This window comes from Pteropus medius, unplaced genomic scaffold (genome assembly GCF_902729225.1).
Source record: "Pteropus medius unplaced genomic scaffold, Ma_sr-lr_union100, whole genome shotgun sequence".
Classification (NCBI taxonomy): Eukaryota; Metazoa; Chordata; class Mammalia; order Chiroptera; family Pteropodidae; genus Pteropus; species Pteropus medius.
In genome coordinates this window covers 1-27,929 of record NW_024346824.1, presented here as the reverse complement: position 1 = coordinate 27,929, position 27,929 = coordinate 1, and the positions used below count along the sequence as shown (strand labels likewise).

At 44.6% G+C, this 27,929-nt stretch overlaps 1 protein-coding gene, 1 non-coding gene and 1 pseudogene across 19 annotated transcripts; 2 read left to right on the top strand and 1 right to left on the bottom strand.

The window, feature by feature from the left end:
- PABPC4 (poly(A) binding protein cytoplasmic 4) lies at window positions 1–25,406 on the top strand. Of its 18 annotated transcripts, none has more exons than XR_005655826.1 (21): window positions 1–1,155; window positions 4,485–4,678; window positions 5,433–5,548; window positions 6,782–6,921; window positions 7,279–7,373; window positions 8,046–8,183; window positions 8,818–8,913; window positions 10,856–11,128; window positions 11,456–11,528; window positions 11,686–11,757; window positions 12,318–12,404; window positions 12,499–12,626; window positions 13,774–13,867; window positions 13,982–14,112; window positions 14,299–14,358; window positions 17,728–17,823; window positions 19,871–19,897; window positions 20,748–20,812; window positions 21,139–21,237; window positions 23,549–23,653; window positions 25,225–25,406. XR_005655826.1 is itself a non-coding variant. In XM_039876622.1 (16 exons), the coding sequence occupies exons 1-16, from the start codon at window positions 963–965 to the stop codon at window positions 15,501–15,503; spliced, it is 1,971 nt and encodes a 656-aa protein (XP_039732556.1). In that variant the 5' UTR covers window positions 2–962; the 3' UTR covers window positions 15,504–15,795. The 18 variants fall into 18 exon arrangements, 5 of the variants coding, with proteins under 5 accessions (XP_039732556.1, XP_039732559.1, XP_039732558.1 ...); XR_005655823.1 differs by having other exon boundaries at window positions 11,686–11,805; window positions 25,225–25,405; XR_005655825.1 differs by having other exon boundaries at window positions 11,456–11,543; window positions 25,225–25,405.
- On the top strand, window positions 9,170–9,304 carry LOC120614056 (small nucleolar RNA SNORA55). Its single transcript, XR_005655845.1, has one exon. It is a non-coding gene; the product is annotated as a small nucleolar RNA SNORA55 (small nucleolar RNA).
- Window positions 10,512–10,629, bottom strand: LOC120614050 (uncharacterized; annotated as a pseudogene).
- Window positions 25,407–27,929: the final 2,523 nt, after the last annotated feature.

The following is a 27,929-nucleotide window of genomic DNA, read 5'->3' as shown; positions in this document are numbered from 1 at the left end:
GAGGCGCCCTTCGACCAGCAGCGCCCGGGGCGGGCGGGTATAAATGGAGCGGTGGCTCCCCCAGCCGCCTCTCTCCGCCCCGGGTCGCCGCAGCTTCTGCTGCTTTCGGGCTCAGTAGCCTGAAGAAAAAAAAGAGAAAAAGATAAAAAAAACCCGAAAACGCTTTAAAACCTGAAAAAAAAAAAGGAAAAGAGAGAAAGAAAACGCGAATCCTCCTCTGGAGAACCCGCAGGGAAGTCACTTCTGCACGCTTCCGGCCTGCCCGCGCCCGCTGCCCCCGCTGTCGCACCTGGGCGTCTTTCGGTCCCCGTCCGTCGGTCCGGTGGTGAGCCGCCCGCGTCCACGCGCCTCCGCTCCGGCCACCCGTCCGCGCCGCGTGGCAGCCCCGCGCCCCCGCCCCCCGCGCGCCGGCCTCCCCGCGCACCACGTGTCCGCGCTGCCCTTCGCGGCCCGGCGTGGAGGCTGCTGCGCGCTCAGCCCCCGGGGCTCGCCGAGTCGGCACTGACAAATATTTTGTTTCCCTCTTCCCCTGGCTGCTGTAATCTTAAACCGCCAGGAGCCCGAGGCCTATATTTATAAAGAAACGCGTGTCCTGGAGGCCGCGTGGGCACCGTTGGTTGCCGCTTGAAGAATTTTTATAATTTGGAGGGGAGTCTTCATTTTAATTTTTTTTTTTTTTTTTAATTCGGAGCTTCAGACCAGGACAGCTGAAAATTACAGACTCCCAGGGAGGGCCATATTGTTTTTGAGAGCCTTTTGTCTGCGGTCTTGCAGTCTCGAACGAGCTGTCCCTGAACTCCTCTGCCCGCTCCTATCTCTGAGCCTACTCCAGCTTCTCTCAGCTTCACTCTGCCACCTGTGAGCCGCGGCCCGGGCCCGGCTCCGAGAAGAGCCCCTTTTGTCCTGTGTGGTTCCTGTAAGAAGTCCTCCTGGCGGGGCTTGGGGTAGTGGGGGCTGGGGAGATGAACGCTGCAGCCAGCAGCTACCCCATGGCCTCCCTGTACGTGGGTGACCTGCACTCGGACGTCACCGAGGCCATGCTGTATGAAAAGTTCAGTCCTGCTGGGCCTGTGCTGTCCATCCGGGTCTGCCGCGATATGATCACCCGCCGCTCCCTGGGTTATGCCTACGTCAACTTCCAGCAGCCTGCTGATGGTGAGTAGAGCTGTGTCTACAAAATCGCAGGATCCCATGGGCCCTAGGAGTCATCCTCTCTGCAGGTCCCTATCCCCCATGGAGGGCATCATGACAGCACGTTGCCACAGAAGCCATAGTAGGGAACAGGATGCAGGGGTTGAGAACACGGGATCCTGGCATCAGATGACCAGAGTTTCAGTCTTGCTTCCACCACTTGCTAACTGGGTGACCTTGGGCTAATCAGTGGTGGCAGTGGGGTTGGAGCCCATGGAGACGGTAAAACGGTTTCAGAGGGAAGTTACTGTCATTTCATGGTGTATGTGGTCCTGCTTCAGTGGGGCTGGGTTGTTAGAGACACTTGCTGGTCAGTGGGCATGGGCTCGTGCCTCTTACAGGCCTGCCAGAAAGGCAGGACAATTGAAACAATTACTGCAAAAATTTTACATTGCAAAGCTGCTGCCCTGTTCCCTATCTTTACTCTGGACTAAGAGTCTGTTTGACTTGGTGCTGATAAGGGGTCTTTCAGGGCAGGTAGGAAGCAGAGAAACATTTCTGCGCATTAAACGTGAACAGGCACTTAATGTTAACACCACAAAAGCAGCTTTTGCCAGTCCAGCTCCCTGGTCTGTGTGTTTGCCACTGGGATGATTTGTTCTCTGGACGAAACCCTGGGCTGTGGAGAATGGTCTCCAGGTAATCTGGGGAAGCGAGGCTTGGAAATCTGCTGGGCTGGTAGGTATTATTGTCTCACCTGTGAACAGTGCTTTCCACTGGTGAAAACCATCCCATCTGAAGAAAAGACTCCTGAGAAGAAAAAGGAACTGAAAGGTTGGAGGCTAAGCTAGGACTACTAGTGCAGTGTTCTGCGAGCCCAAATTGGGCCTTAGTTTGGAGTGGCGAGGTATGCTGCAGGCCTGGCAGGAGTGAGGCCAGAGGAAACCTAACCAGGAGCTGCACGTGACTCCAGATTAAAAAGGAACAACTGTAGAGATCATTACTGAGAGAAACAAGTCATTCTGTGGCAAAGGATCTCCAGGTCTCTCTTTCTGTCCCCACTTTGTTAACTGTCCGTGCGGCACAGAGAATATCACTTGCCCAGGATGCAACTGAGACCAGAGAATTCGACTTGTCGAGAGACGTGGGACACAAGGCAGTGCTCCCACCAGTTCATTGTACTCTGAGCTGACTTGGCCACAGGTCACAAAGAAGGTAGCTGACTGTGACCTTTTCACGGGGAGTAGTGGGTACATTGGCTGTTGTCTTCTTTCTTGACTCTTCTGAACAAAAGTCTTGTCACTTAGAGATAGTAGCAGAAGCCATTGGTCAGTGCGTGTGCCAACACATACCTCTGCAGGACCTTTCCTTGCTATAAATAAGTGCAACCAGATTTGTCAGACTAAGCCGACTTGCTTTCTGCAGTGCTGTCTGGAAATAGAAGAGGAGCTATGTTGAAATGGGTTCCTTCGCTACTAATTAATGAAACAGTTTGGGGTTCCAGGCTTTAGCTCTCAGCTGGCCGTCAGAAGTGAACTCTTCTGTGCCTGGACTTTTCCTGACCTCCTCCCCTCCCACACTGAGGAGCCCACTTGAGGAAGGTGGGAAAGGTGGTTGGAAATGAGTGAAAAGAAGATAGATACTCCCTTGGCTGGCTGGGCAGCTAAGCTTGTAGAAGGGCAATTAGGGAATTTTGTCCCCGTTTTAGGTGGGATGGTGCCTTGAGGCCGGAAACCCCCCAACCCCATCCCTTGATGGAGCACATTCTGGGAGAAAACATTGCAAAAGGGAAAGTGGCCACCAGCTCTGGGTCCTTGTTACTACCAGTGACTGGAAGTGTTCCGGCCAGCAGGTGATGATACATTTTAGCTGCTTGTCCTTTAAACGGTCTCCATGGTGCACACATGGGAACCTAAAGAACCAAGGCCCTGGATGGAAAACTTGGTTGAGCACAGCATTCAAAGTCTTGGAATTCCATAGAAATCAGATTCAGGGTTCAGAAGACCTGGAAACCAGGTGCAGAGCCTACCTGCACTGTCTACGTAGGCAGAAAGGTGTTGCATTTTTCTTTGATAATACTAAGAACGTTTCCGTGTGTGACCATTACTATTTATCATTTTGGTGAATGAGACTTTTTTGTCTGAGTCAATTTTTGTTCTCAAATTGAAAATATAAAACTGGGTTGAATTCAGGGATTGCACATTTTTCCCGATCAGTTGCTCACATGTTTTGCTTTTGTCATTTGTCTCATAGACAGATGATAGCTAGTTGATAATTTTGATGCAATACCTTACTGAAAAAAAAGAATCAGAAAATCTGGTATTAGTTTTTTAATCACTAGTTAGCTATACCTCTTAGACACCTGAACATGTTTGTTCATTTTATAAAATGGATTTCACCCATTCCACCATGAGATAGTTAGGCTGTAGTGTCTTTTTATAAATGATTAAAAAAAGCTTAGTCAAATATGAGGTACAGTAGTCTCCCCTTGCTTATTGTTTCACTTTTTGCCGTTTCAGTTACCCGCAGTCAACTGTAGTCCGAAAATATTAAATGGAAAATTCTAGAAATAATTCATAGTTTAAAATTGTGTGCCATTCTGAGTAGCGTAATGAAGTCTTGGGCCATCCTTCCTGGGACGAGTCATCCTTTGTCTAGCATATCCATGCTCTATATACTACCTGCCAGTTAGTCACTTAGCTGTCTCAGTTATCAGATTGGATCTACTGGGGGTACGCAGTGCTTGTGTTCAAGTAACCCTTATTTTACTTAATAATGGCCCCAAAGTGCAAGAGTAGCGATGTGGGCAATTCAGATATGCCAAAGAGAAGCCATAAAATACTTTAAGTTCCTTCTTTAAGTACAGTACAATAAGATATTTTAAGACAGACCCCATTCTTAGAACTTTCATTACAGTACATTGCGATTGTCCGTTTTATTGTTAATCACTTACTGTGCCTAAAAAAATTTCATCATGTAGGTATGCATAGGAAAAAGCATAGTATATATAAGGTTTGGTACTATCCTCGGTTTTAGGCATCCACTGGGGGTCTTGGAACATATACTCCACCACTGAATTATCATTTGATCCTGGTGCCGTAAAGCCATAGAGATGATTTAGTCTAATCCCCTTAGGGGAGTTGAGACTTCTGCCATGAAGGAGTATAATTGGCTAGAACTTATTCTACCCTTAGTAGCAACATAGACTAGAGAAATCTGATGCCCTTTAATTATGAGTTGCCTTTTATCAGAGTGATTACCTTGAAAAGTCCTGGAGTTACCTGTTCCTGGGATGGTGGCAGTCATGTGAGGTGACGTTTTAGATCCTTGACTGAAATACGTTTCTCTTGCAGCTGAACGGGCCTTGGATACCATGAACTTTGATGTGATTAAGGGAAAGCCAATCCGCATCATGTGGTCTCAGAGGGATCCCTCTTTGAGAAAATCTGGTGTGGGGAACGTCTTCATCAAAAACTTGGACAAATCTATAGATAACAAGGCACTTTATGATACTTTTTCTGCTTTTGGAAACATTCTGTCCTGCAAGGTAAACACCGATTAAACGATTTCATAAGATCAATTACTGCATCCTAAAAACAAAATAAATGCTAAATAGGAAACAGCATTGGAATTGGGTGGCAGGTTATAGCAATTTTCAAAATTCTAGAAATGGCTCTGAAAACCTAAAAGTTCCCTGTAGGTAATCTCGTGCCACAATTCAGCATAACCAGCAGGTGCTTTTATGTCTTTGTTTGTTCTTCTGCCTGAAATATCCTTCCTGTCTTCTAACTTTGGAAAGCAGTAAAAGGTTTCTCTTTGAGGGCAGGGGTGGGGCAGAGAGGACCAGAACAGGGCCTCAAGTTTCCAGGTAGCTGTACATAGTCATTTTAGAAGCATAAATTCACCCTCTTCTTTCTCCATGTACCAGTTTATGTATAGAATTTTGTATAACTTGTGTGGTGATCGTTCACATGTCTGACTCCACACTAGACTAAAATCTGTTGTGGGCTTAGAAAATGGTTTGTCTTTCTGCAGCAGATCTCTCAATGTTTTTTAATAAAATAAGAAAACATTTGGAATAGAAAGCCCAGTAGCAGGCTACCATTTGTAAATGGAACATTACTGGGTGCCTGTTGCCGTGCCAAGTGTTAGGGAAACCTTACCTGCTGTAGTCTCTTGCTGTTTGACCATGGGTGGGCTAGAGGCCTCAGACACAGGAGACCCAGAGTAGGAGACCACATGGTTCTCCAATCTTTGGAGCTGCCCAGTGACACTAAAGTGTCCTGCCTTGTATTTGACAGGTGGTGTGTGATGAGAACGGCTCTAAGGGTTATGCCTTTGTCCACTTCGAGACCCAAGAGGCTGCCGACAAGGCCATTGAGAAGATGAACGGCATGCTCCTCAATGACCGCAAAGTGTGAGTGTCCCAGTCCGGAGCAACAGCCATCGCATGAGCCAGCCATGGCCCCACCTCGGTATTAACTGGCACACACAAGGCGGCTACTGGTTCTCTCGGCCCAAGTGTGGCCTGCTCCTACCTCTCCACTCCAGGGCTGGTGAGTCTCCCTGCCGAGCTGTGGCAGCCCTTTTGACTCGCCAAGGTGGGCTTCCTGCCCGAGCCGTGGCCTGCCTGCTGCCTCTCCCTTAAAAGCATCCAACTGTGGGTTTTGTGAGCATTGGCAACCGGGGCTGGCTGGAAGACAGCTCTAAGCCCACTCTGAGCAGGGGTCTTGGCCAGCAGCAGAGTGGAGAGGGCCCTGGACTGACCAGGAGCTGTATACTAGCTGTGTGACCTTGGCCTTTCTGTGACTCATGTCTGTCCATGGGGTCACTCGCTAAGGGTTGATGCCAGATTTGTCCTCAGATCTCCATTTAGCTAACTTATGACTCAGTGGCCTTCTGATACAAGGCTGGCTCCCCAGTAATCTGATGACAATGAAAAATCTTGTCCCATTGTAGAAGGTACTGTTCATAATAGACCTTGTTGCTTTAGTGTGAGTATTGCAGAATGGAGGAGGGGATCTTAGCTAAGCCACGTAGGGAGAGAAGGGACAATAAGTCTTGGCTATAACAAGCAAAAATCATTGGTCTTTTGTGTTGTCGAACAGACCAGGGGATGGTTCGCATTGATTATGTGTATGTGCCCAGTGGTCATTTCTTCCAAAGATATCACTAGAAAGAAATCTAAAGATTTTCAATATATGGATAATTTTCCTATTAAGTGTAAACAACACCAAAATGAATAAAGTGAAAAATTAAAGGCATTTCATTCCAACAATTTCACTCCTAGGATTAACCACTGTTAACAGTTTGGTTTGTATCCTTCCAGACCTTTTCTATGCATTTACATAGATGCACAGAAATGAACGTATTAAAAACATGGTCTTCAGGTTGCTTCACGAAGGCAGTGTGATGTGGTAGGAGTAGCCCTGGTCTGAGCCAGGAACCCTGGGGCTGGTCCCTGCAGGACAGTCCTGCCTCTTTCTCTTTCTGCGGGGAGTTGGGCATCTCTGAGCTTGCTATCTTGGTGGTTGGGTGGGGATTCATGTGTTTTAACTTATCCTGTCAGCCCTTAACCTGCATTCTTTTGGGCCCCCGGAAATCATGTTTTATTCCTTAGAGTGATCACTTTTTTATGGTTTCTTTTTAGATTTGTAGGCAGATTCAAGTCTCGGAAAGAGCGGGAAGCTGAGCTTGGAGCCAAAGCCAAGGAATTCACCAATGTATATATCAAAAACTTTGGGGAAGAAGTGGATGATGAGAGTCTGAAGGAGCTGTTCAGCCAGTTTGGTAAGTCAGGTCCTTTGCCCTGTGCGTCCCTTTCACAGTCCACCCGATCTGGAATTCATCTGTTTTTACTTAAGAGATGAGGGCACTTAGACTCATAAGTAAAATACCTTGCACAACAAAGGTCACAGGATAGATAAGAATAGACTCCAAGCCTCTGCTCTTGGCTTCATCCTACCTCGTTCAAGCCCCAAGGCCATCTCAGCAGCTTGGTCAGAATTAGAAGGCCAGGCATGTTGCCTCTTTCTTAAAAGTCTGTCTGGGTTCAGCAAGAGGTTGCTCCTGTGGGCCCCTGGAGAACCTTCTCTCCTTGAGCTGTGGTAGAGATGGTGTTCTAATAGTTCTGTCCTTTGGTAATAGGTAAGACCTTAAGTGTCAAGGTGATGAGAGATCCCAGTGGGAAATCCAAAGGCTTTGGCTTTGTGAGTTACGAAAAACACGAGGATGCCAATAAGGTGAGAGTACAATGAAGGTCGGGAAAAATTTGTAGGAAGTGGTCCCAGAGTGTGGGGATGGCCCTGCTAACACATAGCATGGAACTGGAAATATTTGAGTATCTAGTAGTGATGCACAATTACTATACTCTGGAATTATTTTCTTAAGAGGTTTTACACGTTAATGTATCAGTTTACTGTTTTCAAAACACTTAGCGCATACCTGTCACTTTAACTGTTCAGCCTTATAGGTTGAGCATAAGTCAGGTATTTGTTCCCATTCATGGGTGAGGGAACTAAGGACCAGAGAGTTGTTGATTTGTTAACAGGTCAACAGCTACTTGTGGATGAAGCATTGTGCTAAGCTCTCAATATATATCACTTAATGCCCACAAAAGAACTTGAGAAATCTAGTGACATCCAGATTATCAAGCTAGGCTCTTGCCTACCATGCTTGTATTTATACAACTATTATTTCTCTATATTTGGACCAGTAATCCATTTAAATATTAACCCCATTTTACTGATGAGGAAGTGTGGATTTGCTTAGTTGACTTCAGAGACAGAGTGAAGTTAGTTTTTAGCCCTGTAGGGGAAAATTTCTTTCTTGGACTATTTGGTGGGACATGCAGACCTTCAGAGCAAGGCCCCTGCCACCGCGTTTTGTTTTAAAGATACTTATTTCCTCTTCAGGCTGTGGAAGAGATGAATGGAAAAGAAATCAATGGGAAAGTCATTTTTGTAGGCCGTGCACAAAAAAAAGTGGAACGGCAGGCCGAATTAAAACGGAAATTTGAACAGCTGAAACAAGAGAGAATTAGTCGATATCAGGTGAGAGGTGGTCTTGGCCCAGCCTACTAGTGGGATTTACTGTGAAATATGGCAAAGCACCCCTAATGTTCAGCAGGCTTACTCTTTAGAGATTTGGAGCCAGTGCTTCCTCTCATTTCTCTCAAGATTGTCAGGTTTAAAAGGATATGCCTACCAGGTACAGTAGAAATTCTAGGACGAAAACCAAAGAGATTAATTTTATTCATTTAGAGATTCTGATCTGGAATCCTCAATCTGTTCTTAATTATGTGGGTTTTTTTTTTTACTTAAATGATACCCCTTTGTTTGGTATGGTGGCAAGAACTCTACTGGGCTGAGTGGTCAGCCAGAGCATCTATGAGGAAAATGATAATAGCCTGTGAATGCATTGATGCTCCTATCAGAATCTGAGGGGCAGTAGTTTCTCAACTTCAAGCCTGCATCAGACTTCCCTGCATGGCTTGTTAAAACCCAGATTGCTGGGCTTCAGGGTTTTTGATTCATTAGGTTTGGATTCTGGCCTGAGAATTTACATTTCAATCAAGTACTCAAAGATACTGATGCTGCTGGTCTGGGGACCACATTTTGAGAATCACTGTCTTAGGGAATATATGGGGGTATAGAAGTGCAACTAACAGTGATCCTTCTGCTGCAGGGGGTGAATCTCTACATTAAGAACTTGGATGACACCATTGATGATGAGAAGTTAAGGAAAGAGTTTTCTCCTTTTGGATCCATCACTAGTGCCAAGGTATTTTATATTGAGGTTCTGAGACTGAAAGCAGAAGTTGTATAATCTTTTAGCAATTTATTGGCATTTGTTTCATTGAAGGAATAGGATCTAAGTTGTGTTCATTTTTGAGAGTAGCTACCACATTAGCAAATTCCTCCTGGCATTTAATTACCCATTTGAACGTATGTTCTGCAGAATGAGAATTCATTGGGTCATTACTCTGCTATCTCCCAAGCACTGGAATATGGAGACGAATCTGACCTGGTCCCTCTCTGCACCTGAATCTTTCCCATTCTTTGCTGCTTCGTGCTGGTGTGGGGACAGATGGTGCTACAGTAAGAGCAGAGGAAATCCAGACGGGTTGTTTTCCATTTATCTTGGGGCCCGTCTCTACAACTCTGCCACACTTTATCCTTGAAGAAAAGGTATTTTGAGGATTTTAAAGTCAAGGAATTTTGGTCCTTGAGCAAGAGAATACTGATTACATGAGGATAGTGTACTATGTGTCTTTGGCTCTTTGAGACTGTGATGAGAACTGATGGCATCTGAAAGTTTTGGGTCATAGCTTGATGCAGACACTAGTCTTGCTCAGCAGAGGTGCAATAGATGTCACAAAGTCCTTTAAGTGATGAGGAGGGAGGCCAACTGGGTCAGTAAAAACTATAAGTGACCGCGCCCTGGCCCTTAGCTTAAGTCACTCTCAGCCTGGAAGCAGCAGCATCAGTGTATCAGGGAATTGATCAGAGGTTGCCCTGTGGGATGTTTCTAGTTTCTTGCCCTTTCTTATCACCCCCTCGACTGGCTTCCATCAGTGCAAGGAATGCTAGTTTCTCCTTGCTTATCAGCTTAGTAGTCAAGTTGGCATTTGTAAGAAGAGGGCAAAAGAACCATATCTTGAAATTTCACAGGCACCATTTTCAAGAGCAAGGTGTCACACACATACTTTATTGGCTCACCTCATTGGTAGAGAGTTGTTGGTTTGATACACATCTTTACTTTCATGTCCTCCACTTCAGAAGGCTCTCCAGGCAGTGAGCTAAGACAAACATAATGGTGCCAAGAACATAGTCATATTGTTATCAATGCTTCTGAAGAGATAGGCCAGGGAAAGCAATAAATAACATTTTCAAGTGAGAAAAAGAACTATTTGTGAACAACCAACTATCTAGAAAAAGAGTGCCTGAACCAGTAGACAGGTGGCTTTGTAGCTGTTTACTTTAGTGTATAGCATGACATTGAGGCTCAGAGAAGGCAAGTTAAGTGATTTGTTAAGGTTGTACAGCTTAGAAATTGCGGAGCTGGGTCTAGAATTCAAGTGTCTCCCAGCTGGTCATTTTTCTGCTCTGTTTTTCCCATTGAATTAATGGTGGCAGTCATTGGTTTTAACTCCTGTGGTATTTCAAAAGCATATTCTAATTGTGTTAAGAGCTCATTAAAGTTTTATTCACTAAAGCCTTAGGCAGCTGAATTCTGCAATTAAATGCTTGATAATACTGTTCAGCTCTCTTGTGGGTACCCAGATGTAGCCATACTGCTAGGTATCAGGAAATGTCTTTGGGTTCCTGGTTTAACCATTAGCCATATCATAGTGTTTGGGAACTTTTTTTTTTTTTAAACGCCTACAGCACCTGGTCTTCCTAGGTGGTCTCCCATCCAATGCTAACCAAGCCCGACTCTGCTTAGCTTCTGAGATCAGACAAGATCAGGCACGTTCAGGGTGGCATGGCTGTAGACTTGTGTTTGGGAACTTTAGAATCACCTGGGTATCTAACAAAGAAAATGTGTAGGTCCTACCCTTAGAGAGCTGTGACTTAATTGGCCTGGGGTACATGCCGGGATGGGGCTGAGAACCCCTCTTCTAGAAATGGTGATTCTTGCAGCAGAACCCAGGTTTTCTGGCTCTTAATAGCTGCCCCAACATAGAACACCTTTTTCTTAAGAAGCTGGTCTCTTTTTGTAGGTAATGCTGGAGGATGGGAGAAGCAAAGGGTTTGGCTTTGTCTGCTTCTCATCTCCTGAAGAGGCAACCAAAGCGGTCACTGAGATGAATGGACGCATCGTGGGCTCCAAGCCACTGTATGTTGCCCTGGCCCAGAGGAAGGAAGAGCGAAAGGCTCACCTGACCAACCAATATATGCAGCGGGTGGCCGGAATGAGAGCACTCCCTGCCAATGCCATCTTAAATCAATTCCAGCCTGCAGCTGGCGGCTACTTTGTGCCAGCAGTTCCACAGGTGGGTCTGCTATATGTTCATGGCTCTTTGGAGCCTGCCCACTCACAACAGCTCGTGTAGTCTGTAGTAGTTGGGAGAGGGGTTATGGGATATCAGAATTCTAGAATGTCAGAGTAAGGGTCCTTAAGGTAAAATGAGAAAAGACTTATTCATGGTCACACATACAGGCAAGGGTAAAGAATCTCCACTGACTGACCTTCCCGCCAAGCCTTTGAGTAGAGAGCCTCTAACCAAATAATTAGCCAAGGCCTGGTAGTGAGTTGAAGTATTTCTCTAGTGTGGACTCAGGTCCTTAAAATGAAGAGGCTTGGGTTCTCTTTCTTACAGGCTCAAGGAAGACCTCCATATTATACACCTAACCAGTTAGCACAGATGAGGCCTAATCCACGCTGGCAGCAAGGTGGGAGACCTCAAGGTAGGTGGTGGGGAACAGGGATTTGATCACCCAGGATATATCTACCCTGACCTCTTTTGCCTCTCCTTGCTCCCTCTGAGGTGCAGCCTAGGTTCTGACCCACATCCTTCCTCAACGATGTGCCATTTTTGTCTTTGACCAGGCTTCCAAGGAATGCCAAGTGCTATACGCCAGTCTGGGCCTCGTCCAGCTCTTCGCCATCTGGCTCCAACTGGTAATGCTCCGGCCTCTCGTGGCCTCCCTACTACCGCTCAGAGAGTCGGTGAGCAAACTGGCCTTGAGAAGTGTGGCCTGGGGAGGAGGGAGTCAGGATACCTAGGCTTTGCCCAGGGTTAGTCACTTTGCTGGGCTCATCTTCTAGCCCTGGTTCTGTAATCTTAGCTGTGTGCTTAGGTAGGTACTTAAGGGGCAAAGAAATAACATTCTACGAGTGTTGGTTACTTTTAAGAGTCTTTGCTCATCGGTGACATGTGTGAAAGAGGTGTATTGTAGAACTCTCTTGGCTGTATGACTACAGAGGCAGCCCATTCTTTTGGGTGGACTTGGAAAAGTTAAGGAAATTGTTTGTTTGTTGTTTTTTTTTCCAGACTGTGTTCTGTATTCTGAGAGGTGGAAAGAGTTGTATGTTATCTGTTGGCTGTTTCTTGAAAGTAGCACTAGAGGCCCTATGTGTGATGTGTTGTGTGAACATGCTTTGGAATTTCTTCTTCCGTGGGACGTGGCCAGTTGGACATCTGCTGCCAACACTGATGTGCATTTGCTGGTCTGTTGTAGGGTCTGAGTGCCCGGACCGCTTGGCTATGGACTTTGGTGGGGCTGGTGCCGCCCAGCAAGGGCTGACTGACAGCTGCCAGTCTGGAGGTGGTATTGGATGCACACAGAATGGGGAAAGATGGGATTTGACGGGTCTTTGCCCAGACCGATGGGCTTTAATTTTACTTGTTCTTTTCCTAAGGTGTTCCTACAGCGGTGCAAAACTTAGCACCTCGTACTGCTGTGGCTACCGCTGCTCCTCGGGCTGTTGCACCTTACAAGTATGCCTCCAGTGTCCGCAGCCCTCACCCTGCCATACAGCCACTGCAGGTGAGGTCCACCACACAAAACACTAAAAGGATTTCCCCTACTGCCACACTATTTACAAGATGCCTTGCTTTGATTCCTTCAACAGATATTAAATGCCTGCTCTGTGTGAGGATGCTGTGTCCTATGTGATGACACTGCCCTTGAGGGGCTCTAGTGGGAGAGAACGCTTGAAAGTGTTCTTCCCAGTAACAGGTCACTCAGAAGTGCCCCAGAAGAGATGAGATGTCCAGTGATTCTTGCTCTCCTTTTTACAATATACATGTGCTCAGGCAGCTCTTTGAGCTTTCATTTCACTTTTACCTCCATTGGCCTAGTTGATCCTTAGCTGCTCTTCAAGATGATCAGTACATTAAGGCAGTAAAGAACTTCTAACTTTCAGAAAAGTTCAGCTTTAGAGGTGTCGAGTTGGGGTCAAGGAGTTGGACCTAGATAGCAGATTTTCTAAGCTGGAACCTGCTATCTCTGGAGCTATGCCTCCCAGGCAAGCCAAGGTGCAACTAGTTTGTTGAAAAGCTTAGTTGCACTTTGCTCGGAGTAGCCACACTCAGCCTTGTGATTGATCCATGAGCTGCTTCCTCCTGCTCCGTGCCAAGTTTGATATTTCTCAAAACTTGATGCTATGTGAAATATTTTTTGCCCTACTTTTAGGACCACGACTAGCATTAACATTGCATGTTGAGGGTTCTCAAGCATCTGACATAAAAACATTTGCTACAGTAAAGATGTTGTGGGATATAATGATAAATGGTTTGATAATCACACCCTTTGACCCAATCTCTACTGGGAATTCACCCTAGAGGAAAACTGATTTTCAGGAAAAGGCTACACATACAGATATTCTCTGTACCTTATTTAACAAGGTTTTGAATTCTTGGGTAACTTTGGGTAAATTATAAGCATCATAGGATTTTTGTTTGTTTCTCTTCCCTTCTAATAGCATGCTGTTATTGTAATTGGCTGTTTGACGCCCACACTAGTGTGTCCCTCACCTCACTTTGTCCATCCCTCAAGACTACAGTTAGTTCCTTGATGGCAATGACAGACCTCCATCTCTTTCACACAGTTTCAGATGTCGAATGGTCAGGCTCTTGACCACTGTTAAGTTTCCTTTCCTTCATGCTAACTCACTGCCTCTCCTGGTTCCCAGGCACCTCAGCCTGCAGTCCATGTGCAGGGCCAGGAGCCCCTGACCGCCTCCATGCTGGCTGCAGCACCCCCCCAAGAACAGAAGCAGATGCTGGGTGAGTGACCTATGAGCTTGCGAAAGAGGGGCCAGAGCCTGGTACTGACCTGGACACTAGTGTCCATTCTTTACAGAGATTAGACCTGGTTTTTACTTCAGTATCTTCCCACAGGAGAACGTTTGTTCCCACTCATCCAAACCATGCATTCAAATTTGGCTGGAAAGATTACGGGAATGCTGTTGGAGATCGACAACTCCGAGCTGCTACACATGCTAGAGTCCCCCGAGTCTCTCCGCTCCAAGGTGAGCCAGTTGGTCCTCGGACCCTGTGGCTTAAGCTCAGGGGGAGGATGATAGATAGCCTTGGACCCCTAGGAGTGGCAGAGAGAACGGGCTACTGTAGTGTGGGTATTTGAGAAAGTGATCACCAGGAGAAGGGATGGAGGGGCACTCCTTCGTTGTCGCTGACCACTTAGAGATTTCTCACAGGTGGATGAAGCTGTGGCGGTTCTACAGGCTCATCATGCCAAGAAAGAAGCTGCCCAGAAGGTGGGCGCTGTTGCTGCTGCTACCTCTTAGACAAGGAAAAACCGTATGTCTGGCTATTTTTGTTTTCTGCAATGATTTTGATTTATGGACAGTGTGTAAAGATTAGGGACAATGTGTAAAGCCATGTTTTTGCCATTTAACCTGATAACTTGGGCAGGCTGTCACTTGGGTTTTTTCTGTCATCTGAATGAGTTAATATGAAGAAAAGTACAGATTATGAATTATAAGGAACAAACAACAGTTTTCTCAATAAAGAGCATGTAGTTAGGAGTTCTGTATAGCTTATCTTTTCTTGAGTTATAAGCAGACTTCTCAAGAATCATCTTTTTTTGTTCTGGAATGATGACATATACCAGTGTCGTAAACATCCCACAGCTGCATTTCTATGAGCATCTTCCTGATTTGGCTTGAGATTGGTGAGGTCAGCCACTGCTTAGCTCTGGGAATACAGTGGTCACAGGACTTGGTGTCAGTGGGAGAGACAGACACACACTTGACCACAGTTACAAGGTGTGTTCCAGTTGACTTCTGGGCTTGGGAACCATGGCCCCTATCTGCAGGGGACTGGGTGAGTGAAGCTTAGCTAAGACCTCTGACAAGAACGAGCAGGTGCCTCCAGATGGGGAGAGAACCAAGTGAGCAGAGACAAAGGGGAAAGTACATGTGGTAAGGGCCAAAACTGCCATCGAGTTTTGGGTTGACTTGGCATAGCAATGGCTTCTTGGCCTGTCATTTGGAACTTTAAGCAAGAGAATTGTAAAACTAGATGGATTGAGTACAAGATGGCATAGAAGGGTGCGGGGTGGGCCCTTACAGCCCATAGCTAACCTCAAAGTCTGGTTCTCAACCAGGAGTGCCCCCTCAGGACATGTGCCAATGTCAGGAGACATTTGGGGTTCTCACAACTGGTGATGTGTCACTGGCATCTAGTGAGGAGAGGCCAGGGATGCTGCTAAACATTTTATCTACACTGTACAGGAGACGGCCCCAACAGAATTTTATCTTGGCCAAAATGTCAGCACCGAGGTTGAGAAACCCTTCTCTACAATACCTTCTTTTATCAGCCGGAGATTTCAGTGAATCTCTGAGGTTCTTTTGATTATTTGTATTGGTGCTTTTCTTTTCAGGATTCTAAAGCCAAATAACCCCTCATGGAATTCAGCTCAAGGTTTGAAGACTTCCTAGCTTGTCCTATGGACCTCAACACCAAGAACCACAAATTGCAAATTTAATAGGTCATTTTGTATCAAAAGGTCAATTATGAAGCACCTAGAATTTTTCAATTAAAAAATATATCCTCTGGGTTCTGCTGTGACCCAGACAGTGTTAACTTTTTTTTTCCTATTGTGGGTTTTGATTCCCCCCCGCCGCCAAATTGGTTTTATTTGATGTACCCAAGTCTTAAGTTTCTCAATAAAGAAAAAAATCTCCATAAAACTGCCTCTGTCTTATCTGTTTTACTTTGACCACACAGTTTTATCTTAGAAATCTGTTCTCACTGAAAGTAATTTTAAAATGTAAATAGGATCAAATGAAGTTCTGTATAGCCTAGCATCCTTTCCTGACAGTTATAAGCAAACTATTTTGGGTTAGCTAGGTGTGCAGAACAGTCTCATTGCATTTTATTAGGGAACATTTGTATTGGCCACCATTTAATTTAATGGAACAGGAGCCTGATCAGAGCAGACCTTGGGTCTAATGCAAATTGGCACATTTCTGGGCATATGATGAGATATGCAGAACCTGGCCCACCCCTCCTGGATGTGTTGGTGGGGCGTTGTCAATCCTTTCTTAAGGACAGTTTGTCCCACATACAGATCAGGAGGTCTAATTTCCCAGATTCTACAACTACAGTTTCTTTTGGCAGATTATGGAAGGCTTGGGAGATAGGTCTGAGTGACGAAAGCAAACAAGTGCTGAAGTCCTAAGTGTTTTGTGGTTCCTGTAGTCTTCAAAATGACCATAACCTGGCTAAGGTCAACCAGTCAGTCTACTTGCCTTCCTTGTCCTCCAGGAACACTTCCTTTTCCCCTTCCTTGAGCTTGGCAGGCAGTCCTTCCGCAGGTCCTTACGCAGTCCTTTTCCTGGGAATGTTCTTCCTTTTCGGGGGGCTCCCCTTTTACTTAAGTTCTGACCCCCCACTTAACTATCGTAAAGGCGCAATTTACATTGACCCACCCCATTTCCTGATGACCATGGTTACCGCTGCTATAGCTAGCGCGACCTGGTCTCATGCGGCAGCATCTGCGCTGGCCGGCAAGTGGGCGGGGCTCGGGTGCTGGCTTCCGGCGGAAGAGCTGTGGAGGCAAGATGGCTGCCTCCAAGAGGTTCTCTACGTGGGAGACCCGGTATGGGGACTTCACTGGCGAGGCCTCAATTGAATTGAGTTTGGGGGTGGCCCTAGGTGGTACGCAGCGTCCCAGGCCGGTCTCTTATGGGGCTTTACCCCCTCAGCCTGAGAACGGCGCTCGCGACCTATCAGCTTTGCCGGTCCTAGCGCTGCCGTTTTCTCTCTGACTCCGTACCCAGAAAAGTAGTGATACTTATTGTGACCTCGGACCGCATTCCAAACTTTAATTCCCATGTATTCCATAAATTTCGCAGACCTATCTCCTTAGATGAAGGCATTCCCAGAATAGCCGGGGAATTATGGAAACAGCCTCACTGTGGGGGTTGGTGAACACTACGATGTAATTGTATGACCGATAGTGATAAAATCGAAGAGGGTCGGCTGAAGAGGGTCAAGCCAGGGCTTTCCCTTACATCTGGAAAAGTGAGGGCAAGCATCCTGGAGGCACTGAGTCCAGAGCTGGCTGTGAAATATCAGGAGGTAGGGAGGCATCCAAAATGGGCGCAAGGCTGTTGCCTGAATGGAGAGCAGCAAGAGCAAAAGCCCAGAAGGGTGAAGCGGTCTAGCATTTAAGGCAAATAGTTTGTGCTGGAAAAGTGAGGAGAAAAGAGGTTAGAGAGGTGGTCAGGGCTCAGGTTATGAAGGTCTTACATGCCATGCTAAGGAATTTGTGGACGTTGGTGAGCTTTTGGGAATATTAAGCAGAGTAGTGATGTAATCAGGTTTGCACTTTCTTGGAATCATTCTAATGGCTGTATAGAGGAGCAAGAGAAACTGAAGGTGGTGAGCCCATATTTAAGAAGCTGTAATAGTGATCTGGGGCTAGATGTAGGTCTAAAGAGGGATGGGGAGAAGTAATTTTGTATATCCAAAAGACTGTAGGGACCCTTCCTTTTCTTCCCTGTAGCTGTCTTGCTAAAATTGTTGCAGCAACATTACCAAGAGTGCAGAGGACATTAGTTCAGAATGTCCAAGAGTGCAGAGGACATTTATTCAGAAGTTGCTTGGTGTCTTTGCAGGTTGACTTGCAGAGTTGGATGACAAAGTTCTTCATGCTGCTTTTATTCCTTTTGGAGACATAACAGATATACAGATTCCACTGGATTGTAAAACAGGTCAGTCTTTTCAGTGTCTCATGTTCAGATTCCTAATGCCAGGGAAAGAATTTGAGAAAAAAATGTTAAGTCGTGCACTCTGTGTATGTTTGGTATGTAATGAAATTCAGGATAATGTCTCTGTAGGTCAGCATTACTGGGATCTTGGTCATGGAAAACGACTGTTCTGAGGACAACAAAACCAGGATGGTGGTATGACTGGGCAGAAATTTACAGAGATTGACAGTTTGTTGGATTTGAGGAAAGGCTTTCTCCACATTGGAACTATTTGGGGGTTTTGATTTCTGATCATTTAATATATCAACTCTGTAGTAAGAATCAATAAGAAGATAGTCTTAGGAAAATCTTAAAAAATCTGGGTGTTGTTTCATACCACCTGCTGGGTAGCTGTACCCCCACCGTATCTGCTGACCAGACTTCCCGTCTTGCCAGCTGTAATTTTAAATAGCAGAGGGCAGCAGGAAAGCGCATCCTCAACAATGGAGTCTTGACAGCTGTTCACTTGGGTGAGTTTTCCTTCAGTTGAGATCCCAGATAGAGTACATGTTTCTATTTGATCCTTGGTTGTTATTTTTTAAGATAGGAGTTCTAACCACTTTGTGTGTGACACTTAAACTCTCTGAGCCCTAAGTTCTTCAGTTCTAAAATAAAACGGTAAGACTGGCTTTTGCGGGGGGTGGGGGGGGGCTTCTACCTCTAGTTCTATAAATTAGTAACTCCTATTGCTCTTGTTCTCTCCCAACTAAAATGATTTTTTTTTCTGAAGACAGGCACTGCGCTCCCTTTTTAGTAGTTACCTGAGTTGTGAAGTCAGTGCTTTGTATGGTTAATGCTCAGTTGGAATGAATAATTGATAGATAAACAACTTTTTCTACTTTCTATAAGTCTTGTAAACTAAGGTTATCAGAATGCTTGGAAAGTAACTTAAGGCTTAAATTCTATAGTGGTAGAATTGGATACTACAAAGTTTAAAAATGTAGTTACTATTTAGGTATATGACTTAAACAAAATAACTTTAATATTTCTGGAAGCTTTGTTAACTAAACCAAGAAAAATCTGAAAATTATATTTTTAATTTTTAAATGACATTCAAATATGGCATGTTTCCCCCTATTGCCTACATATGTAGAAAAGCACCAAGGATTTGCTTTTGTTGAATTTGAGTTGGCAGAAGAAATTTTCCCTGTTTAGTATTTGACTAATGAGCGTTGCTGTTGTCTTTGGTTACAAAAGATGCCACTCTCCATTTGGGTGGATTAAAACAACAGAAATTTATTCACACAACTCTGGAGGCTAGAAGTCCAAAATCAAGGTATCGGCAGGGCCATGCTCCCTTTGAAGGCTCTGAGTAGAATCTTTCCTGGTTTCTGGTGGCTCCTGCCAATCCTTGGCATTCCTTGGATTATAACTGCATCACTCCAGTCTCTGCCCCTGTCTTCACATGGCCTTCTTCTCTGCATGTGTGTGTGTCCTCTCTTCTTGTAAAGACACCACTCATTGGATTTATGGCCCACCAATCCAGTATGACCTCATCTTAACTAATTATACCTGCAAAGATCCTGTTTCTAAATAGGATCACATTCTGAGGCTTGGGTAGATGTAAAATTAGGTGGATGTAAAATTAGGGATGTAAAATTAGGGGGACCCTTCAATCCTTTATAGCGACTTGGTGGTAACAGTTGCCAAGGGACAGGAAATTCTAATTGAAGGAAGGCCTACCAGGCCTAGCTCAAAGTTCCCCACATAAAGTCAGCATGTGGAAGACAGGCCCTACAGAGCCTTCTGACCTGACATTGCTAGTTCCTGTTCCCTATGTGTTTCCTCTGTCTCCGTAACCTGGGCACACTCACATACCAGCAGCTCTAACTAGCAGTTAGTACATATTCTTTGTTAAATATGTACATATAGTCTAGGCAGGAAGGAAGAGAAAATGTATCTTTTCCTGTGCTTGTGCTACTGAGTTTTTATTTAAATGCTTAACTACAAGAAGAGTTGAACTGCACATCGAACTGCAAACATGAACCTTTCCCTTGTTTCCTTTTGGCAGGATGCTGCAGCTGCTATCGACGACACGGTATGGCTGATAATCTTTGCTTTTTACTAAAGTTGTTATTTGGTGCTACTTTACAGTACACAGGACCATCATGCACACACTGTGTTTCCAGTGTGCACAGTTTCAAAGTTCTATAAGAAGGAAAAGTTGTCATTATTTGAAAGTATTCACTATCCTCTGGCTGCGTATGAAATTAATTCTTATTCAGACATCCTCCCTATTTAACATTTGTATAATTACCAACCATCTTTGTTAGCTAGTTTCTCCCTAACTGTTTTGTATCTACATCAGGGGTCAGGAAACTACATTCCATGGGCCAAATCCATCCTGCAGCTATTTTTGTGTGGCCTATGAGCTAAATGGTTCTTATATTTTTAAAGAGTTGTGGGGAAAAAAAAAAAACTGCAGCAGAGGCTGTATGTAGCCCACAAAGCTTAAAATATTTACTGTCTAACCCTTTTCAGAAAGTTTGTTGACCTTTAGTCTAGGGCAAATACTGCAAATAGAGTGTAAATTAATTGCAAGGTAAAATTGTAAATCTCACATAAGAGGCAAGGTTTCATGAAGTGCCTGAAAGTGATTATGAAAAACTATTGTCATTGATTGGCTCTAGTCCATTGAAAAGTGATGCTCTTGTAAAGTTAAATCCACTAACTGACAGGTTGGGTGCTTCAAAAGGAAATGATTTGAATTTCTATTGCTGCTGTGGCAAATCAGCACAAGTTCAGTGGATTACGCAATACCAATGTGTTATCTTACAGTTCTAGGCATCAGAAGTCCAAAATAGGTTCTCTCTGAGCTAAAATCAAGGTATCAGTAGGGCTGCGTTCCTTGTGGAGGCTCTAGGGGAGATTCTCTTTGCCTTTTCCAGATTCTAGAGATCGACCACATCACTCGGCTTTCAGCCCCTCCCATCTTCAAGCCAGCAATAGCCAGGCAAGTCTTTCTCACTCTGTCACTCTGAAACTAGGTGCCTCTCTCTTCACGAGGTGCCCTTCCCACCTCGACAAGGCCTGGGACTTACCTTTTGGCTTCACTTAGTCCTCCTTATCTCATCTACCTCTCCTAAGACCTGGACTTGAAGGTTTGACATTTCCCAGTGAGAACTCTCCTTGCCTTGGGAGTTCCTAAGAGCTAACTGCAGCCTGTGAGAGCCATTTAGTGTGTCTGCTTTGCTGACCAAAGCTGCAAAGAACTGGACATAGCTAATTAGCTGGATGATAGCTTGAATCTCTTACATTCTTTTGATTATTTCCCTTCAGTTTAGTCAGATAACTACTGGTTGAAGAATTTTTCTGGGAAGACTAGAAGAGAATAAAGAAGAAAAAAGGTCAGAGCTTCCCAAAGCAGAAACGCAGGAGGTGAGATTGGAGGCTGTGCTTCCAGAGGAGAGGCTGGCACAGCCACCCAGGGCGCTTCTCTTGTGGGTGATGTTAGGCGAATTGAATGGAGAAGCTTTGGGTTTCTCATCTGTGTAGGGCTCTAGGTGTGCTTGGGGATTTGTGATTGCTACTGAATGAGGGGATGTCTGAGATGAGAATGGACAGTGGGTTACCCTTATCAGTGTCATCCGCCATCCTTCTTATCTTTCCTGCTCCCTTACTGAAGACCTTGGCACCAGGCTCACTGTCTTTCTATTGCTGCCCTGATTCCAGGGAGGCCCCTCCCCTCAGTCTGCATCCAGGTACCGGCTCTCCCTGCCTCAGCACTTCTGCTTTTTGATACAGTGACTTTTGCTTCTCGGGATAATTCAGGGACTCCATCTCCTCTCTCCTGAACAGTTGTGTTTCTCTGTTTTCCTTCCTCACCCCTTCTCTCCACACTGTTTTTGTGCAGTTTCAGCCACTTTTGTCCCCTGTCTGTGGTTATCACAATCATTCAATATTCTGATGATTTCCTGATCTCTAGTCCTAACCCTGACATCTCTTTCCTGAGTCACATATTTCTGCCCAAATGTCTCAGTCATAAATAAAGCACATCCCAGATAAATTTTCTCTTTCCTTTCACTCTGGTCTTCCTGTGTGCTTGATCTTAGTTAATTTTTCTGTCTTCCACGTAGTCCCCCAAACTAGAAATCTCAGTGTTGTCTTAGACCCCCTCATATTTCATGCCTAACACATTGCTATAGCCTGCTAATTTTATCTTTTAAGTCTTCTTGAATCTCTACTCTCCTGTTTTGTTCGTGCCACATTTCCTTGGCTTAACTTCTCTCATCTCTCCTGTGAATAATGACAGTAGCTTCCTAACTGGTCTCCCTGCTCCAGGCCTTGCCTTCCTTTCCTGAGCACAGATCTGATGATACTGCTCTCAAGTATTCTAGGGACCCTTCATCTATAGGATTGAGTCCATGCTCCATCATGAAAGAAGGGCTCCCCATGTTCTGACCCTGCTCATCTCTACATTGTATCCCGTTTTATATTCTAGGAAACAAGAATTTGTCATTACCTATAAATCTTCAGATTTTTACATAAGTTAAAATAGTTCCTTTGCCTAACATGCCCTTCCCAGCTCTTTTATCTGGATAATTCCTACTCATCTTTCATAACTGAGCTCAGTTGCTACCTTGTCCAGGAAACTTTTGAGAACCCTCCAGCTGACTGAGATAGGGTCTCTTTTGGGCTTCCATGGCCTCTGAGCTTCTGAGGTACCCTCTATCCTAGCATTTACTGCATTGTTTTGACATTACTTATTTAGTAAATATTGATTGCTCAAATGCCAGGCACCGTTCTAAGTGCTTTGCAAATATTTAATACTATTGAGAATCTTTTGAGATAAGTACTATTATTATTCCCAATTCTAGGGAACAAAACTGGAGCACAGTGAGGTCAAATAACTTGTCGAACCTTACACAGTTTTTAAGTGGTAGAGCTGAGATTTGAAGCAAGGCTGTATCGGTCTAGGATCTGTGTGCCTCTCACAGTTGTGGCTACCCTCCCCCACTGAATAGCGAATTCACCAGGGGTAGGAACCATATCTTCTTGCTTAATAGACCCAGTGCTTGGTCTGATAGTTCAATACCTATATCTTGACCTATCCACACTACAAGAGGTCAGAGTCAATAGAGTTTTCAATATCAAATAAATGGGAGGGTTTGTATTGAATGTGTTATTTACCTACTGGCCTTGTCTACTTGGAGCACAAAGCAAAGCCCAACCTCCTCCATTGTCTTCTGAGCACTTAGGCCCAAACAGGAAGGCCACTTAACAGGAAGGCCACTCTCTTCTCTTCTATTTCAGCCAGTCTATGACTGCGTAGGGTTAGGCACAGAGGAAGAAGGTCCATTTAACTGGACCAAGGTGAGTGGTTTGTGCTGGGGTTTGAAGATGTTGAGAGTTGTGTATTGTGGGCCAGGAAAGCGTCGTTCTCTGACTGCAGAGAAGGATGGAGCAAGCCGAGGTGTCTGAGGGCGAGTGTGATGAGATAACATGCCTGCGGGGCGGGGCTCAAGTTGAGTAGTGCTGAGGTCTCCTTTCTCTAGGTGTCCAGCTGGGTGCTGTGGCCATGGCCTCTCCCTTCTGCAGCCCCATCAGGGCCCAAGGCCTTCCTGGTCAGCACCTCGCTCCAGCCTGCTCACTGCAGTTGGGCTCTGGACGTGTGCTCAGAAGAGTACTCACTGTCCTACTCGGGGAGTCAAGGAGTCCTCTCTAACCTAATGATGTCTTCTGCACCCAGGGAGAGCCCACAGCAAAAAAGGCCCAGTCGAATCCTCAGGTGTACATGGACATCAAGATTGAGGACCAGCCAACCAGCCACATCCAGATGCCCCTATGACAGCAGGTGAGCAGGACTCCAGTCAGGTGGGCCAGCAAGCTGGTGGCTGAGCAAGCTGGGGAGGAAGCTGTGTGGAATCCTGGGCCCTTGACACTCTTTCTACCTGGGTCTATTTGAGGCATCTTGGATCCCAGCATCTAGTAACAAATAGGGCAAAGCAGGAATTTTTGAAGCTCTATAAAGGCTTATTAGGACCATTAGAAAGAATAAGCAGTTGAAAGTTATCGATTGTTTAAATTACCTTCTGGTTTGGTTTTATTGGCTCTTATTTTGTGTTAATTTTGTTTTGATATATTTTCAAACATATATAAAATAAGAATTCTGTAAGACTAGTACAAGGAACTCTCATATGTCCTTTATCCATTTATTAATTTACTTTTTGCCTCCTATACTTTATCATTTTATTTATTTACATATTTTTTTCCAACCTATACCAGTTGAGAGGAAGTTGAAGACATTATATTCCATTCAGTGTATTTCCTGAAAACAAGATTATTCCCTTACATGATCACAGTACAACTGTCAAAATCAGGAAATTTAACATCAGTACAACACTTAACTCATCTTCAGGCCACATTCAGATTTCATCAATTACCGCAATGTTGTCCTTTATAGTAGTTTTATCAATTTTTCTTTCTTGACAGGGATTCACACGTTACATTTAGTGATCCAGTCTATTTAGTCTCTCAGTTTTCCATTGTCTTTCTTGATCTTGACATCTTTGAAGAGGACAAACCAGTTGTTTTAAGATTGTTTTTCAATTTGTCTTTGTCTGGTACTTCCTCATGATTAGATTTAGGTTATGTATTTTGGCAGGAATACCACAGAAGAATGTTGTTTCTTTGTTAGTACATTGTGTAAAGTACTTGATGCCACTTCCAATATTTGTGATGTTAACTTGGATCACTTGGTTAAGGAGATCTCTGCCAGGTTTTTCCTGGAAAGTTATTATTCTTAAGGTTGTAAATTAAAAGCCAAATTTTTTTTCCCCTCACTATCTGCAGCCCATTTCCCAGAGGTAACTACTATTTATTGACAGTTTTTGTGTTTCACATTTTCTTAAATATGTTACTGCTACTTGATTTTATTTTCAGTTTTTGGCTATTTTAGGTTAGTTTTTCTGGGAAACAGACTCATGGGGATTTGCATGAAAGAAGTTTATTGGAAATTGATCTCGATCAACTCTTAGTACTCGTAATTTTTTTTCTTTACATTTAGATATGTGACCCATTTAGAATTTATTCTTGCAATGGGATGAGGTGTGAGTCCAATTTCACCTCTTTCAAATGTTTATTAATTTGTTTCCACACCAGTTTGTAAAATGTCTGTCTTTACCCTGGTGATGTTAAGATGCCAACATCTGTGAGATAACCCAATTTCCACATGTTCCTGGGTCTGCATCTGGACTGTCTGTTCTGTTGTCTGGTCTATTCAGTCTATTTGTGTGCCAGTATCACACTTAAACGTTTAATTCAAATAAACATAACATGTATTTTTTTTAGATTCTGAGAGCTAGAGTGTTAACCATCCAGTTAGATATTTTTTTACTTCAGCACCTTGTCCTTTCTCAACCCCAGAGAATTTCCTTTGCCTGTGCACCCACGGGAAGGGCTTTGGCTTCAAAGGGAAGCAGCTTCCACCGCATCATCCCCCAGTTCATGTGCCAGGGCAGCGATTTCACCAACCACAGTGGCACTGGGGGCAAGTCCATCTACTGGGGGCAAGTTCAATGAAGAGAACTTTATCCTCCAACATACAGGACGAGGTGGGACTCGATCAGTGAGTGGTGACGATTGGGGCCAGGCTGAGGCAGGATGGCTATGCAGGGGGGATGACAGGCTGTGGTTCAGGCTGAGGAGTCGGGGGTCTAGAAGAGACCCAGCTAGTACACAGAAGAGAAGCGTTCAACCTGGCTAGAGCTTTAAGCCTCTCAAGGGTCATTTATTTATTTATTTATTTATTTATTTATTTATTTATTTATTTTGGCCTATTCAAGTTCATGTTTGCCTCTTTTTAAGAGGAAGAGGCATAGTAGCCTGGTTCTGCTGCTATAGTGATGTATTGTCATTGTTTTTGTAACTATTTTATGTAATTTTAAGCTTACAGAATGGTTACAAGAATAGAACAAGCACCGCCCTCCCCCCATAAGCCGTTAGGTACCTTTTACCCTGATTCACCAATCGTTCCCCACTTTTGTCTTATACTGTGTATATTTATAGATAATTTATTTTGGAGAGAGTCATTTGAGAGTCAGCTAGAGACCTCTCGTACCTGTGCCACTAAATACCTCAACATGTTATTGCCACGATATAACTATGAAACTCAGAAAATTAACACTGACAGAATACTATAATCTATAATGCATACTCAGATTTCATTATTGTTACAATATGTTCTTTCTGAGGTTTCTGTAGTTGGATGCATCACATATTTACCACGCCGCAGTCACTATCCACCTACCCCACCCCACGTCTACGCTTTGTCTCACTCACATCCCACAGCCCATCACTGGACGTACTTCCCTCACCCTCATCTCCAGCCCCACTGCCTTTCGCTCTCTCCTCCTCTCCTAGTATAAGACTCTGTTTGCTGGAGAACAGCACACACAGGTGCTAACTGGTCCCCTTCAAGCTGAGGAGCACAGGTCTGAGGGCGCCCTGAGTGCAGCCCAGCAGCCCTCCCAGGTTGCTCATTGATTCTCATCCAAGTGTTTTCTGAGAAGAAAACACTTTTTTTCTTTGCTACCCAGACCTCCAGAGGTGCCCCCATACAGTCTCTCTCTCAGCTGATGATCATGCTTCTTATTTCACTGAGCAGTTGAAACAGCAGAGAACTGCTTTGTCCTTCTGCAGACACTGGTTCCATCCCCTCCCTCTCTTGCATCCTCCCGTTCCCCCTCTGCATACTTTCACTCCCATCAGCATACAAGCATGCGGCAACACTGGAAACCTTTAAAAAATAACTTTGTTTACCCATGTTTCCTCTACAGCTACCGCTCCAAATCATTGATCCCTTTTTAGCAAAACTTCTTAAAAGAAAAGAGTTGTAGACTCATTGCTTCTGTTTCTTTCCTCTTGCCAGCAGTCAAACCTCAGCCCTCTTTTTCCACGCCTCAGCAGCGTTTGATACTGTGCTTCACTGGCGGGCAGGACACATCTGTCTTCCATTCTCTTTGTACCTCATTGGCTGCTCAGCCTCTTTTCCTGTCTCTTCCTTCTGCCAACCTCTAAATTGTTGGAGGGACCCAAAGCTCAACCCTTGATTTTCTTTTCTATCTGTACTCACTCTTTACTTGATGGTTCTTAACCCATTAGCCTAGCGCCCACCTCTTAGAACTAATAATTTCCTCAGCTGAAGTGAAAGTCATAGCTAATACATCCTTCCAATACGTAATTTAGAAAATAGTATTATGTCATAATCATAAAGGAAAATTTAAAGGAAAGTAATTTATAATTAAATGACATACACTTCAGTATTTAGACGCTTGGATACAACTATGGCTATGAAATACTTCAACATACGCCCTCTGCCTGGAGCAACAGTTAGCAGTGTGGCAGATGTGTCTTGTTGGCAGAGTCACAGTAAGGTGATTTTCTGAAACAATGAAATCAAAATGACTTTCTGAAACAGTGAAAATCTCTTCATAAAATTTGGAACAAAAAGAAATTAAATGTTCCCTCTATATGGTAGGTTTAATTTTGGAAAAATTCAATGTAACAACATAAGTCTTTGGATTTATATGTAAAAGGGAGTTGGGTTCTAGGCTCAGATCATTATAAACAGATTTTTCTCATCTATGTACATATGTACTTTGTGTTTGTCAGAGCACAAAGTCTAACAGGATTAAGAATAATTCTTCATGAGGTGGGACATTGCAGGACATCTAGATTCCCTGCTCCCTTCCTGCTAATTCCAGTAGCACTCCCCGTTATTAGACCAAAAACATATCTTGAAGTTTGCATGTATCCTGGAGGGCGCAGTGTCACCTTGTTTACAAACACTGCAATAGACAATCTCATCCCACTCCAGGGCTCTCAGTCACATCTGCAAGTTCATCTGCCCACATTTCTGTCTCCGTGCCAGTCTCCCCCTGTCCTCTCCCCGTGGACACCCCACGCTTCTCAGGCCCTCATAGCTCTTGCTCTTCTCCCCCAAACTCTTCTCCCCCTTCCCTGTTTCAGTCAGTGACACCACCGTCCACCGAGCCCATTAGTCAAAAACTTAGGACTCATCCTTGACCCCTCTCCTCCGTCACCCAAACGTCAGATCCATCTGTCTTCAG